Raw genomic sequence first — 13,492 nt, 5'->3', positions numbered from 1 at the left:
ACAATTTGGAGGGGAAAAAAGATCGATACCGTTGAAAAGGGTTCACATGTGATTTGCAGCTAATACTTAATTTAAAAATTATTCTGAGGTAACGATCTAAATATAAAATGTTTCCTGCAGTCAGTAGTGAGTTTGACAATGTTCCAGATTCAATAACACATTCTATTCATGCAAACTCAATTTCACTGCAGTGGTAATAACGTGTGCATATCTTAACTACGAACTCTGTGGTTTTACCCAGATAAAAGTTATGAAGTCTATGAGAATGCCAAAGCGCTTGATAATGCGTGGCAACGATGAAAAAGAATATCCTTTCCTTGTGAAGGGTGGAGAAGATTTACGACAAGATCAGCGAATCGAGCAGCTATTTGACATCATGAACATTATCCTTTCTCGAGATGCAGCTTGCAGTCAAAGAAACTTGCAGTTGAAGACGTATCAAGTCATTCCTATGACATCTAGGTACAGCAATTAGATTAAATCAAAAAATGGTTATTCTTGGAAATTGACAGTCATTCTAACAATGCCATGCATCAGCTCTGAATAATTGAAATAAAACATCTGTTGAACTGACCCCACATCTATCCCCAAGGGCAGCGATAACACCAGCTCAGTCAGGATGACACTTTTCTGTGGTACAGTTTTGAAACCTGTACGATCCCCCTGGCTGTGGAAATCTTCTCAGATAAGCCAGTTTTCTTCACTGACTCGAATTTATAGATATTTTGGACTAGGTTGGTTTCCTCGTTCACAGAAATCACAGAAACCCCACAGCGCAGATAGAGGCCATTTCGGCCCATCGAGCCTGCACCGACACATATCCCACCCGATCCCCGTAACCCCATGTATTTAATCCCCCTAACACTAAGGGTCAATTTATCATAGCCAATCAACCTAACCTGCACATCTTTGGACTGTGGGAGGAAACCGGAGCACCCGGAGTAAACCCACGCAAACACGGGGAGAATGTGCAAACTCCACACAGACAGTCGCCCGAGGCCGGATTCGAACCCGGGTCCCTGGCGCTGTGAGGCAACAGTGCTAAATCTCATCTTAATTCAACTCTTTAGTAAAGTGATGTTTGTTTTTACTTAGACATTCCCTTATCTCTTCCAAAAATATATTTTTTAAGAAACACAGGAAAACATAAGATACTTTATATGATAAAATACACCCCTTTCCACACACCTTTCATCACTAATTGGCCTTCATCCAGTCAGCAGGAACAATTTACATGACAGGATGGAAAATACTGAGATTCAAGTGGGATGAGACAGACTGACGTAAGAAAACTACTAGGCACTTGGTCTGAGTATTAAACAAGGCTTTAATCAACTGTTTTTCAACATGGAGATCTAGTTGTGTCCTTCACTGTTCCTGTTAAAGAATGTCCTGAGCAAGCTGGGCCCATGCCCGAATATTTATACTCTCCCTGGACAGCGCCACCAGCAGGCCGCCCAGTATTACTTCTTAAGTCATTTCCACATGAATGACAAGATTCATGTCACAGACCATGACAGATCTTTCTCTTGCTTGCTTCTTCCCAGTTTGATCTAGTGACCCAAAGAACAACTAGTGAAAATACTCACCCAACAGTGGCAGACAGCAGCACTGGGACTTAAACATGCAACAGCTTGGATAAGAGTTGAGCATTCCACTAGAATCATAGAATGGTTACAGCACAGTAGGAGGCCATTCGGCCCGGTGAGCCCGTGCCTGCTCTCTGTAAGAGCACTTCAGCTAGTCTCGCTCCCCCGCCCTTTCCCCGTAGCTCTGCAAATTTTTTTCCTTCAGGTACTTATCCAATTCCCTTTTGAAAGCCACAATTGAATCTGCCTCCACCACCCTTTCAGGCAGTGCATTCCAGAGCCTAACCACTCGCTGCGTAAAAAAGTTTTTCCTCACGTCACCTTTGGTTCTTCTGCCAATCACCTTAAATCTGTGTCCTCTGGTTCTCGACCCTTCTGCCAATGGGAATAGTTTCTCTCTATCTACTCTGTCTAGACCCCTCGTGGTTTTGAACACCTCTATCAAATCTCCTCTCGCTCTTCTCTGCTCTAAGGAGAACAACCCCAGCTTCTCCCGTTTATCCACGTAACTGAAGTCCCCCATCCCTAGAACCATTCTTGTGAATTTTTTCTGCACCCTCTCTAAGACCTTCACATCCTTCCTAAAGTGCAGTGCCCAGAATTGGACACAATACTCCAGGTGAGGCCGAACCAGTGTTTTATAAAGGTTCATCAAAACTTCCTTGCTTTTTTACTCTATGCCTGTATTTATGAAGCCCAGGATCCCATATGCTTTTTTAACTGCTTTCTCAACCTGCTCTGCCACCATCAACGATTTGTGCACATATACCCCCAGGTCACTCTGTTCATGCACCCCCTTTAGGATTGTACCCTTTAGTTTATATTGCCTCTCCTTGTTCTTCCTACCAAAATATATCACCGCACTTTTCTGCGTTAAATTTCATCTGCCACGTATCATCTTGAAGTCTATCACTATCCTCCTCACTGTTCACTATACTTCCAAGTTTTGTGTCATCTGCAAATTTTGAAATTGTGCCTTGTACACCCAAGTCTAAGTCATTAATATATATCAAGAAAAAGTAGTGGTCCTAGTACCGACCCCTGGGGAACACCACTGTATACCTTCCTCCAGTCCGATAAACAACTGTTCACCACTACTCTCTGTTTCCTGTCACTTAGCCAGTTTCATATTCATGCTGCCACTGTCCCTTTTATTCCATGGGCTTCAACTTTGTTGGCAAGCCTATGACGTGGCACTTTATCAAACGCCTTTTGGAAGTCCATGTACACCACATCAACCACATTGCCCTCATCAACCCTCTCTGTGCCCTCATCAACCCTCTCTGTTACCTCATCAAAAAACTCAATCAAGTCAGTTAAACACAATTTGCCTTTAACAAATCCGTGCCAGCTTTCCTAAATTAATCCACACTTGTCCAAGTGACAGTTCATTTTGTCCCGGATTATCGTTTCTAAAAGCTTCCCCAGTACCGAGGTTAAACTGAACTGGCCTGTAGTTGCTGGGTTTATTCTTACACCCTTTTTTGAACAAGGGTGTAACATTTGCAATTCTCCAGTCCTCTGGCAACACTCGTATCCAAGGCGGATTTGAAGATTATGGCCAGTACCTCCGCAATTTCCACCTTTACTTCCCTCAGCATCCTAGGATGCATACGGTCCAGTCCTGATGACTTAGCGACTTTAAGTACAGCCAGCCTTTCTGGTACCTCCTCTTCATCAATTTTTATCCCATCCTGTATCTCAACTACCTCCCCTTTCACTATGACTACTTGAACAATCCTTATTTACCAATAGTTTATAGTCAAATCATAAACACAAGTATAAAGATCACGTTTAAGATTTCATTACAAACGGTGAACAGAGAAAGCCTTCCCCCGTATGGTGTTTCCAGTGCTTTTATATTTCTGAAATAGTCCAAATATATATGTTAACTAGATTTTCTTTTTTAATCAACCCAGATTTTCACAACCTTAAAGGTTATCTGGTATATTTGATGCTGTTAATTTTATATAGCAGAAAACATTATAAACAGTAAATCATTTTTATAGCATTTCATAAATAGTAATTGTGTTATGTTTCTCTTAAGACTTGGTTTGATAGAATGGCTGGACACCACATGCATAGTCAAGGATTTCCTTTTAAGCAACATGACCGAGGATGAGCAAAAAAGGTAACGTATGAAATAATCAGATGCAGCATCAATGCAAGGCACAAAGGCAATTAAGGACTAAGTCATTCTGTAGGATAAAAGTCATGGTGGGTCCAGTGGAAATTTGTGCAATAAATCGGGGATAAATGCTTTAGATGATCCAAGCAGTGAATTTTACTGCATCATTCTGATTTACACTTGTTTACTAAAATTTCCAACCCAAAACTATTGGGCCATACTTTTCTGTGGCAGGGCATCTAACTTGCTCTTGCCCATTTAGGTTTTTTAATTTTTTGTGTGGAAAGTTGCTGAAAGTGCAAGCTGATAATGTCGCACCGAGGGAAACTGGGCATCTGGGATCTGAGTGAACCGTGCAAACAATTGTATATCTCCTTAGCCAATCAGATTGAAGGATTGTGAAATTAACAGCGCAAGGATGAAGAAGAAAGTGTAAATTAGAGTGGGTGAATTCAATGCCAAATCAGGTACAGGAAGAGAAATAAAGAGAGGGTAAGAAAGATTGGATTAAGAGAGAAAAAAGAAACAGAAGGGAAAATATTTTTTTTTTTAATTTTACATTTTTAAAATCTCCAGTAACAATTAAAACCTGAAGGAATGAGACTTCACACTTGTAATAGTGAATTTTCCGTGCCAGAGAGGTTGACTGCAGTAATTAACACTTATCACATCATTTAAAGGGTACTTAGACTGAAATGGACAAGACAACTTTCTGTGGCAAGTTTAATTTGAATCTACCGCGCAAATACAGCAACTTCACGCCGTTCAATGCATTTTGATGGTGAGACAGACACCAAGATGCCGTTTTTGCAAAACTAATGGCGGAGTGGTGCACCTCAGGCATTTAGCTGCACATCTGCCCTTGCCTGAAGTTGCTTTAGCATTTGCACATAAATAACGGTGCCATTAACCTCACCATTATTTTGACAGAAAATTATGGCCCAGTATTTTTGTCTATTGAGGATTTAACTATTGTGTTTTTTTTAAGTAATGAAAATTGTGAAAATGCATTTGAGTTTCACAAGAATGATTTGACCACCAACCTTGCCAATGTAATATATACAACTCCATTAAAAATAACAAAAATAAGTTTTTTTTCCAAATTTCCTGATTTTTATTTGACAAGATTTCTGATCATAGAATCAATAATATTTCAGCAAAGACTTTGTATATTAAGTCACTTATGCTTATTTCCATTTCCAAACTGCATCAAGAAGACCAGCACCCAGCGAACAGTTTAATGCCTGGATATCAAAGATGTCAGGACTAAAGAAAGAAAATTTGCTTCGATATGCACATTTGTACATGTGAGTAAAATTTGCCTTGGAACATAACATTGACTTTTAAGCATTTTGGGTGCTTCAGCTGCTTTTAACCTTAAATGATGGCTCAGACTGTACAACCTGATTAATACTGCTTATACTCAAATCTAGTAGACAGAATATTTCAGAGGTTGATAATTGAAATCATACATCAATTAACTGGGCCAAAAGATAGGAAAAACACAATAAATCCACTTACAAGGCACCCTTCAGACCATTACTTTAATGTCTCCTGGGCTTTATATTAACTTCTGCATCAATCAGCTCACTAACAACCCTGGATACCCATTGTAAAAAAAAAAAGACTTACATTTATATAGTGCCTTTCATGACCACCGGATGTCTCAAAGCACTTTACAGTTAATGAAGTACTTTTTGAAGTGGCAGCCAGTTTGCGCACAGCAAGCTCCCACAAACAGCAATGTGATAATGACCAGATAATTTTTTTTTGTTATGTTGGTTGAGGGATAAATATTGGCCAGGACACCGGGGATAGCTCCCCTGCTCTTCTTCGAAATAGTGCCATGGGATCTTGTACGTCTACCTGAGCGAGCAGATGGGGCCTCGGTTTAACGTCTCATCCGAAAGACGGCACCTCCGACAGCGCAGCACTCCTTCAGCACTGTACTGGAGTGTCAGCCCAGCTTTATGTGCTCAAGTCCCGGGAGTGAGACTTGAACCCACAACCTTCTGACTCAGAGGCGAGTGTGCTACTAACTGAGCCACAGCATGTACATGGAAATATACATGAATGAGTCCAGAGCTAACGTAAAGACTGGGAAATAGCACCGACATCTTAATGATGTCTTCTTCCTTATTAAAGTATCAAACTAAAACTCCTTTTTGGCTGGTGCTTCAAGCCAGAGCTTCAAAATGCCAGAAATGTACATGGTACGTTATTAGTGGAGATCAAGTGCAACTGGTCTCCATCTGTAGTTTTGGTTGATTACGCACCAGTTTCACCCATTTATGGACATAACTGAAATTAAAATCCATCCAATATCCTAAGAATAGGAGGAGGGGAGAAGATCATTGAAAAATGAGGAAAAGGAAACTTTACAGTCGTTTGATACACTGATGAAGCAATGCTATTTGTGCAAGAAGTCTGATTACTGAGTTAAACTAAGTAGCCTCAAATCAAGATTTCAGTTTCCAGTATGCATTCATTACCAAGCAATCCAAATAACCAGTATTAGCCTAAAATGGCCCAGTTACTGTGACAATGTTGAGCTGCTGTCAGGCCAGGTTAGCAGGAAAAAGTATCAAACCCCAATTGGTCACAAAACATTACTGGAAACCTTAAAATTAATCATATCCACATGACATTCAGTTAGTACAGAGAAGCTGTATTCAAAGTGTAAGAGGACAAGTTTTTGTGACTGGCACATGTGTACTTGCGCGCACACTAACCCCTTTTAAAGTTCCTGTTTTCCAAGAGAAATGTTGGGAACTAATTTTGATCTTCCTCCCTAATTCAGAAATCTTCATTGTGAATATTTAATCCAAAAGTATATTGTGATGTTTTGTTGCCCGTGCATCAGTTTAAATAGAACCAGCTAATGCTGCTTTATAGCCTATATATATAAAAATGCAGTATTAATTTTAAAATCTTTAGTAGAGTAGTTGTATTTCCCATTTTTGTGTGTCATACAGTATCAGTAAGTGCTGACCGCCTGCCAGGCATCTGCCAATGTCTCTCTGAAAGTAGCCATGGGATGTGTTCAGAATTACCCAGCGGTGACTCACCCTTTGAATTTCCCTCTCTCACTGTGGAGAAGTAGTTGGCCTCTGACCACTATCATGGTATTGCTGAAATCAGACTTTTTTGTGTGAATCTCATCAACTGGGTCTTGCTGCCTGTACTGGTAGAATAAATGGTGCCACCGCAGGAGATGTTTTGCATAGAATTGTTCCTTTGCTTGACAAACAAATTTCAAATTTGATCCAGAGGAGTTATTAAGGTGTCTAATAATACTTTGACGTTTTTCCCTTGCAGGAAAGCCAGTCGGACTGAAACAGTCAAAGCTTTCAGAAACTGTGAGCAAGCTGTACCACAAGATCTATTAAGGTGATTAAAGGCATTAACTATGAATATTATATCATGATTGTACTTCAGTCATATAGAAGAGTACAGCACATTGGGTGACCGCTTAGTGGAACACCTCCGTTCAGTCCGTAAGGGTGACCCCGAGCTTCCAGTCGCTTGTCACTTTAATTCTCCGCTCCACTCCCACTCTGAGCTCTCTGTCCTCGGCCTTTTACACTGTTCCAATGAAGCTCAACGTAAGCTCGAGGAACAGCGCCTCATCTTTCGATTAGGCACTTTACAGCCTTCCGGACTCAACATTGAGTTCAACAATTTCAGACTATAATGCCTGCCCTTATTTTTTCAGGCAGCAGTTGTTGATTATTCTGCCATCCCCATTTGCAATATTTAATCTCTCCTGCCTTCCACCCTATCACAGACCATTCCTTTTGTTCTTTCCTCCCCTCCCCCTTTCTCTGCCTCTGCACCTGCTTAATATCTGTTACATCTCCAGCTTTTTCCAGTTCTGACGAAGGGTCACAGCCCTGAAACGTTAACTCTGTTTCTCTCTCCATCGATGCTGCCTGGCCTGCTGAGTGTTTCCAGCATTTTCTGTTGTTATTACAGGAGGAGGCCATTTGGACCATCGAGTCTATGCCGGCTCTTTCGAAGAGCAATCCAGTTAGTCCCACTCCCCATCTCTTTGCCCATATCCCTGAAATTGTTTTTTCTTCAAGTATTTATCCAATTCCATTTTAAAGACTACTATTTGAATCTGTATCCACCACCCTATCGGGCAGTGCATTCCAAATCCTAACCACTCGTTGCATACAAATGTTTTTCTCATGTCTCCTCTGGTTCTTTTACCAATCACCTTAAATCTGTGTCCTCTGGTTATCGACCCTTCAGCCATTGGAAACAGTTGCACTTTATTTACTCTATCTAAACCCTTCATGATTTTGAACACCTCAATCAAATCTCCTTAGCCTTCTCTGCTCTAAGGAGAACAACCCCAGCTTCTCCAGTCTATCCACATAACGGAAGTCCCTCATCCCTGAAACCATTTTCGTAAATCTCTTCTGTATCCTCTCCAAAACCTTCGCGTCCTTCCTAAAGTGCGGTTCCCAGAATTGGACATAATACTCAGCTGGGCCCAAGCTAGTGTTTTATATAGGTTCCGCATAACCTCCTGGCTTTTGCACTCTATGCCTCTATTTATAAAGCCCAGGATCCCATGTGCTTTATTAACTGCTTTGTTTACGTGTCCTGCCACCTTCAAAGATTTGTGCACAAACATCCCCAGGTCTCTCTGTTCTTGCACCCCCTTTAAAATTGTACCATTTAGTGTGTGTGGTCTCTCCTCATTCTACCTACCAAAATGTAGCACCTCACACTTCTCTGCGTTGAGTTTCATCTGTCATCATGTGTCCGCCCATTCCACCAATCTATCTCCACTTGAAATCTATTCCTATCTTCCTCACTGTTTACTACACTTCCAAGTTTCATGTCATCTGCAAATTTTGAAATTGTGCCCTGTACCCCCAAGTCCAAGTCGTTAATGTACATCAAAAACAGCAGTGGTCCTAGTACTGAACCTTGGGGAACTCCACTGTATACCTCCGTCCAGTGCGAAAAACAGCCATTCACCACAACTCGCTGTTTTCTACCCCTTAGCCAATTTTGTAACAATGCTGCCACTGCCCCTTTTATCCCATGGGCTTCAATTTTGCTAATGAGCCTAATATGTGGTACTTTATCAAACACATTTTGAAAGTCCATATATGTAACATCAACTGCACTGCCCTCATCCACCCTCTCTGTTAGCTCATCAAAAACTCAATCAAGTTAGTCAAGTGGCTGTTAATTTTCTTCCGGATTATTGTTACTAAAAAGCTTCCTCACCACTGACGTTAAACTGACTGGCCTTTAATTGGCAGGTTTATCCTTCTCCCATTTTTAGAACAAGGTCGTAACATTTTCAATCTTCCAGTTTTTTGGCACCACCGCTGTATCTAAGGAGGATTGGAAGATTCTGGCCAGCACCATTGCAATTTTTATCCTTCCTTCCCTCAGCAACCTACGATGCATTCCATCTGGACCGAGTGACTTATCCACTTTAAGTACCTTCTCTTTATCTATTTTGATCTCATCCAGTATCCCAGCAACCTCTCGTTTACCATAGCTTTGGCAAAGTCATCTTCCTTGGTAAACACCAATGCAAAGTATTCATTTAGTACCTCAGCCATGCTTTCTGTTTCCAGCAATAGATCTCCATTTTGGTCCCTAATCGGCCCTACTGCGTCTCTGACAACCTTTTTACTGTTAATGTGCCTATAGAAGACCTTTTGGATTACCTTTTGTTAGCCGCCAATCTATTCACGTACTCTCTCTTTGCCCCTCTTATTTCCTTTTTCACTTCTCCTCTGTACATTTTATATTAAGCCTGATTCTCCCCTGTCAATTATCAATAACCTATTCAATAACATGCAGGTACAATGATTTATAGTTAATTTGACTGCCCTCACCACTTCTCCATTATGTGAGTTAGTTACTTTTCTTGCCAAAATAATTGCTTGCTGCTGCTTGATGGAGAATTCTGTGTTGCTTTCCTATCAGTCTCCTATTTTGACAGTAGCTGGATGTTTTCTAAGCTTTGGGTGCTAATGTTGCCTTGGAAGCTCTATCAAACTAGGCATAAATCCATGCGAGACCTGCCCAGAGCTCCTATCCTGAGGTTCATAGGGCAGGATTTTCATTGGGGTTGTGGGGGGTTAAAATCACGAAATCGGGGGTCCCGACCCCATCCTGCCCCCAACCTGCCTCCATGCCAGTTTCAAAGGAGGTGGGTACCCGCCCCGCACTGAGAGCCGCCTCCTCAAGGCGGGAAGGGGATTAGTGCCAATTAACTGCCTGTTAACAGGTAGTTAACAGGCAGTTTTTAGCCTAATCCCTATTTTAATTGTTGAAATGTGGGATTCCCGATGGCTCCAAACCACGCCAAGTTAGCGAGGTGAGCCGTCGGGATGAAGGGCTTGGCGGGGTCGAGATGTCATGTTCAGGTGAGTGATGGGTGCATGAGTGCAGAGGTAAGTGTGTTTGGTCTGTGTAAAGTGTTTAAACAAGTTCTACTAACCTTCACTTACCTTTACAGCCTTCCTTCCTTCAGGTCTCGGGAGTCCCTCATCTCACCGGCACAGAAAGCAGAATGGCCGCGATCTGTCAAAATCTGCAGCCTCTGCTTTCTGTTCTGGGGAGATCTCTAAATCATCCTGAGAGGAAGGCATTAACTTGGAGTACAGATTGCCAGTGTTTGACAGCTTCAAACAGCTGTGAAACGCTGATATTTCATCTGTCAAAAGGCCTTGACAGATGAAATTTCAATCTGTGACGTCACTTGTTGCCAGGTGGCCCTTAATTGGCCTGCTGAGCCCGTTGGGCGGGCTCACCAAGGTCAATCAAGTCTAAATCGTGTGGGTTGGCTAGAACTCGATGGAGGCGGGACTACAACCCCAAAAGTTGTAGTCCCGCCTCCTACCCACCTCCTCAATGAAAATCCAGCCCATAATGTCTTCCCTGTGTGCCCATCTGTGATAGTATGGCCAAGTCTTACAGGTCTAACACCACGCTTGTCCACTCTTTGACAAAGTTTATTGAAACATTGGTCACAGGATTTTTTTTTAACTTTAATTGGGGTTATTTAAAATATCGTTGGATGGTGATGGGAGGGTTAGAGATTAGAGGGTTAAGCTAATAGGAACCAAACAGTCTTTTCTCATCCTTGGTTTTTTTGTTCTAAATTTTAGGTGGATCTCAAATTTAATATACTTTGTCATCAGAGGAACAAAATAAACAAATGTATTAAAGTATTTAAAGAAACATAATAGCCTAGAGACATAACCTTTTGACTGGAGGAGCCTACTGGTAATGAGTCAACAGAAAGCAGCTCAATTGATAAGTTTCTAAACAAATTGCCAATCCTTCTATTAGAGTTGCCATCACTCCAAAAGGGGCAAGCGACTAGTATGGAGTTTGTTGCATTTTTAAAAAGTGCTGCGTACTTGTGTGAACACCAAAATAGGTATGGTCACACCTACATCAGCTTGGCTCAATTTGTAACACTCTTGCCTCTGAGTCAGAAGTCCAGTCTAGGACTTGAGCACATAAACTAGTCGGACACTTCAGTGCAGTATTGAGCTGCAATGTCAGAGGTGTCGTCTTTCAGGTTAGACATTAAACCAAAACCGTGTCTGCCTGTTCAGGTGGATGTAAAAGATCACGTGACACTATTCTAAAAAGAACTGGTATCCTGGCTAATATTCAGCCCTCAACCAACATTCTCAAAATAAATTAACTGATCATTTATCTCATTTGCTATTTGTGGGAACTGGCTGCAAAAATTGGCTACCGGAGTTGCCTACAAAGCAACAGTGGCTACTCTTTTTTTTAAGTTATTAATTTAGCTGTAAAGCAATTTGAACATCCTTAAGTACTAAATAAATGCAATTTCTTTCTTACATGAGCTCTGGAGTGTATCACATGATTGTGCATGTTGAGTCTAATAATGCTGTTCTGTGTGTCTGCAGTACTGTTGCACATGAGGTGCCCTGCATTATGGAATGCTAAAAATTAAGTACTTGGTGCACAGGATATGCAATAATGCGGTCTACTTTCAGTCACCTTTTCCCAGGGTTGCTTGGTGTTCAGTCTGCTCTATTGTGAAGCATTGTGCGATGTTACACAGTATTAAAGCTGCTATATAAGTGTCAGTTGTTGCCTGCTTCACAAAACCACATGGGTGACAACAGCCTGCTATCAGTATTGGATATAATACATGTTTTGTGATATCGAAAGCATAGCACCTAATCCCAATGTTTTATGACATTTATACAACAAATCGAGCAACAACGTTACAAGTCTGTTCCAGTTAGGTTTCATCTCAGCCTGAACTTGGTATAATGTTTATATCTGATTTGTGTTAAAATAGTTAGAAACACAGAAAATGAAAGAAATATGAAGGGGGCAATCGGCTGTGGCTTAGCATTTTTGTTAATCAGTTTTAGCATTGTGTGAGATTATGAAATAGTCACTGTGCTAAATTACTGTTCCTTTACTTCTGAAATTTCTTAAATGAAGCAACTGAAAGCCAAGTTTACATTAATGTAATTTTGTTTCCTGATTATCATTCTCCCTATTCTGGTCATTTTATCCAGGAGAGCATTTACAAAGATGAGTACCACTCCAGAAGCTTTCCTCGCTCTTCGCTCCCACTTTGCCAGTTCTCATGCATTAATGTGTGTCAGCCATTGGATTCTGGGTATCGGTGATCGGCATCTCTCCAATTTCATGATCAACCTGGAAACCGGGGGCATGGTGGGAATAGATTTTGGTCATGCATTTGGTTCTGCTACTCAGGTACGATTGAGATCTTGTTCTGTGATGAAATTTATCAGGAAGAGGAAAAGAAAAGTATGTAATTACCACTAGCAAATCATTCTTAGATGTTAGTATTTGTCAGCTGCCCTTTTTATTTAAAAAAAACTGACCTTGCCATCCTGGGATATTGTAAAATCAAATAATTTGAGGAAAGTTCATGGAGTGTCAAGTCCAGGAGTGGTAATGTGACACTTTTTTCCCTTCTCACTTGGGGTGTGACGCCAATTGTAGCACCTTTTCTGCTGCCCAATTTGAGATTGGCTTACTCCGTATAGGCCACAGATCAAACCTAGGCTGTTTCTGGTCTGTACGTCTGAAAATGCACTGTTCCTTGTCTGGTGGGAGAGAAGATGACCTGTTCTCAGGATTCTGGTACTGTCAGTTCTGAACACGGTGCTAGGTGGTGTTCAAGGGAGGCAGTGGTTGGTTTAACCTTCCACTTTTCCTTTCTTTTCTGGGAAATCTTCACACCTGTGCTTGGAGCTTCCCAAGCCAGTTCAGTAATTTGTTGTGTAGTGAGCCACAGGACCTACCTGCAGAGTATCAACCATAAGACACTAAGTTAGTACACCAATATATTGTAATGCTTTGCAACAAGCAATAAAGATATTTTAGTAAGCAGTGAGTGTCATCTTGTTTGACTCCCCTTTTTATATAATTCTCAAATTCTGGAGAAATGCCTCACCTCCACTTAACAGAAATGGGCTCAGCTGCAAAGACTCGGTGTCTAGGATCATGTGGGTGAGATAGTGGAGGCCAACAGCATCAGTGGGACTGTACCTCAGTGTGAGTCAGCACCTTCAGAAGAAAATGGCCTGGGAGAGTTAATTTTGGATTGAATCTGAACATCCTTCAATGTTTTTACAAAATGTATATTGGATATAAATGCAATGTGATGGTTGGATCAGGATTAGCTTTGTGGTTCTGTACATTTGCCTACTCCCACTTTGTAATTTTCTGTGGCAGAAAAGATATGCTTATTTTAAAATCTGTG

The 13,492-nt window shown here is 41.2% G+C and overlaps 1 protein-coding gene across 1 annotated transcript in view; it reads left to right on the top strand.

Moving 5' to 3' along the window:
• Window positions 1-13,492, top strand: part of prkdc (protein kinase, DNA-activated, catalytic subunit) — a 300,538-nt gene that overhangs the window by 276,799 nt on the left and 10,247 nt on the right. The window contains 5 exon segments of the mRNA XM_085992889.1: window positions 242-462; window positions 3,637-3,720; window positions 4,932-5,024; window positions 7,036-7,107; window positions 12,276-12,477. Of these exon segments, the coding sequence (XP_085849015.1) occupies window positions 242-462; window positions 3,637-3,720; window positions 4,932-5,024; window positions 7,036-7,107; window positions 12,276-12,477 (672 nt within the window).

This window comes from Somniosus microcephalus, chromosome 7 (genome assembly GCF_052327205.1).
Source record: "Somniosus microcephalus isolate GS21.2 chromosome 7, FLI_Smic_1.0, whole genome shotgun sequence".
Lineage (NCBI taxonomy): Eukaryota > Metazoa > Chordata > Chondrichthyes > Squaliformes > Somniosidae > Somniosus > Somniosus microcephalus.
The sequence above is the reverse complement of the archived record's forward strand: the minus strand, read 5'-3'. Positions and strand labels throughout refer to the sequence as shown.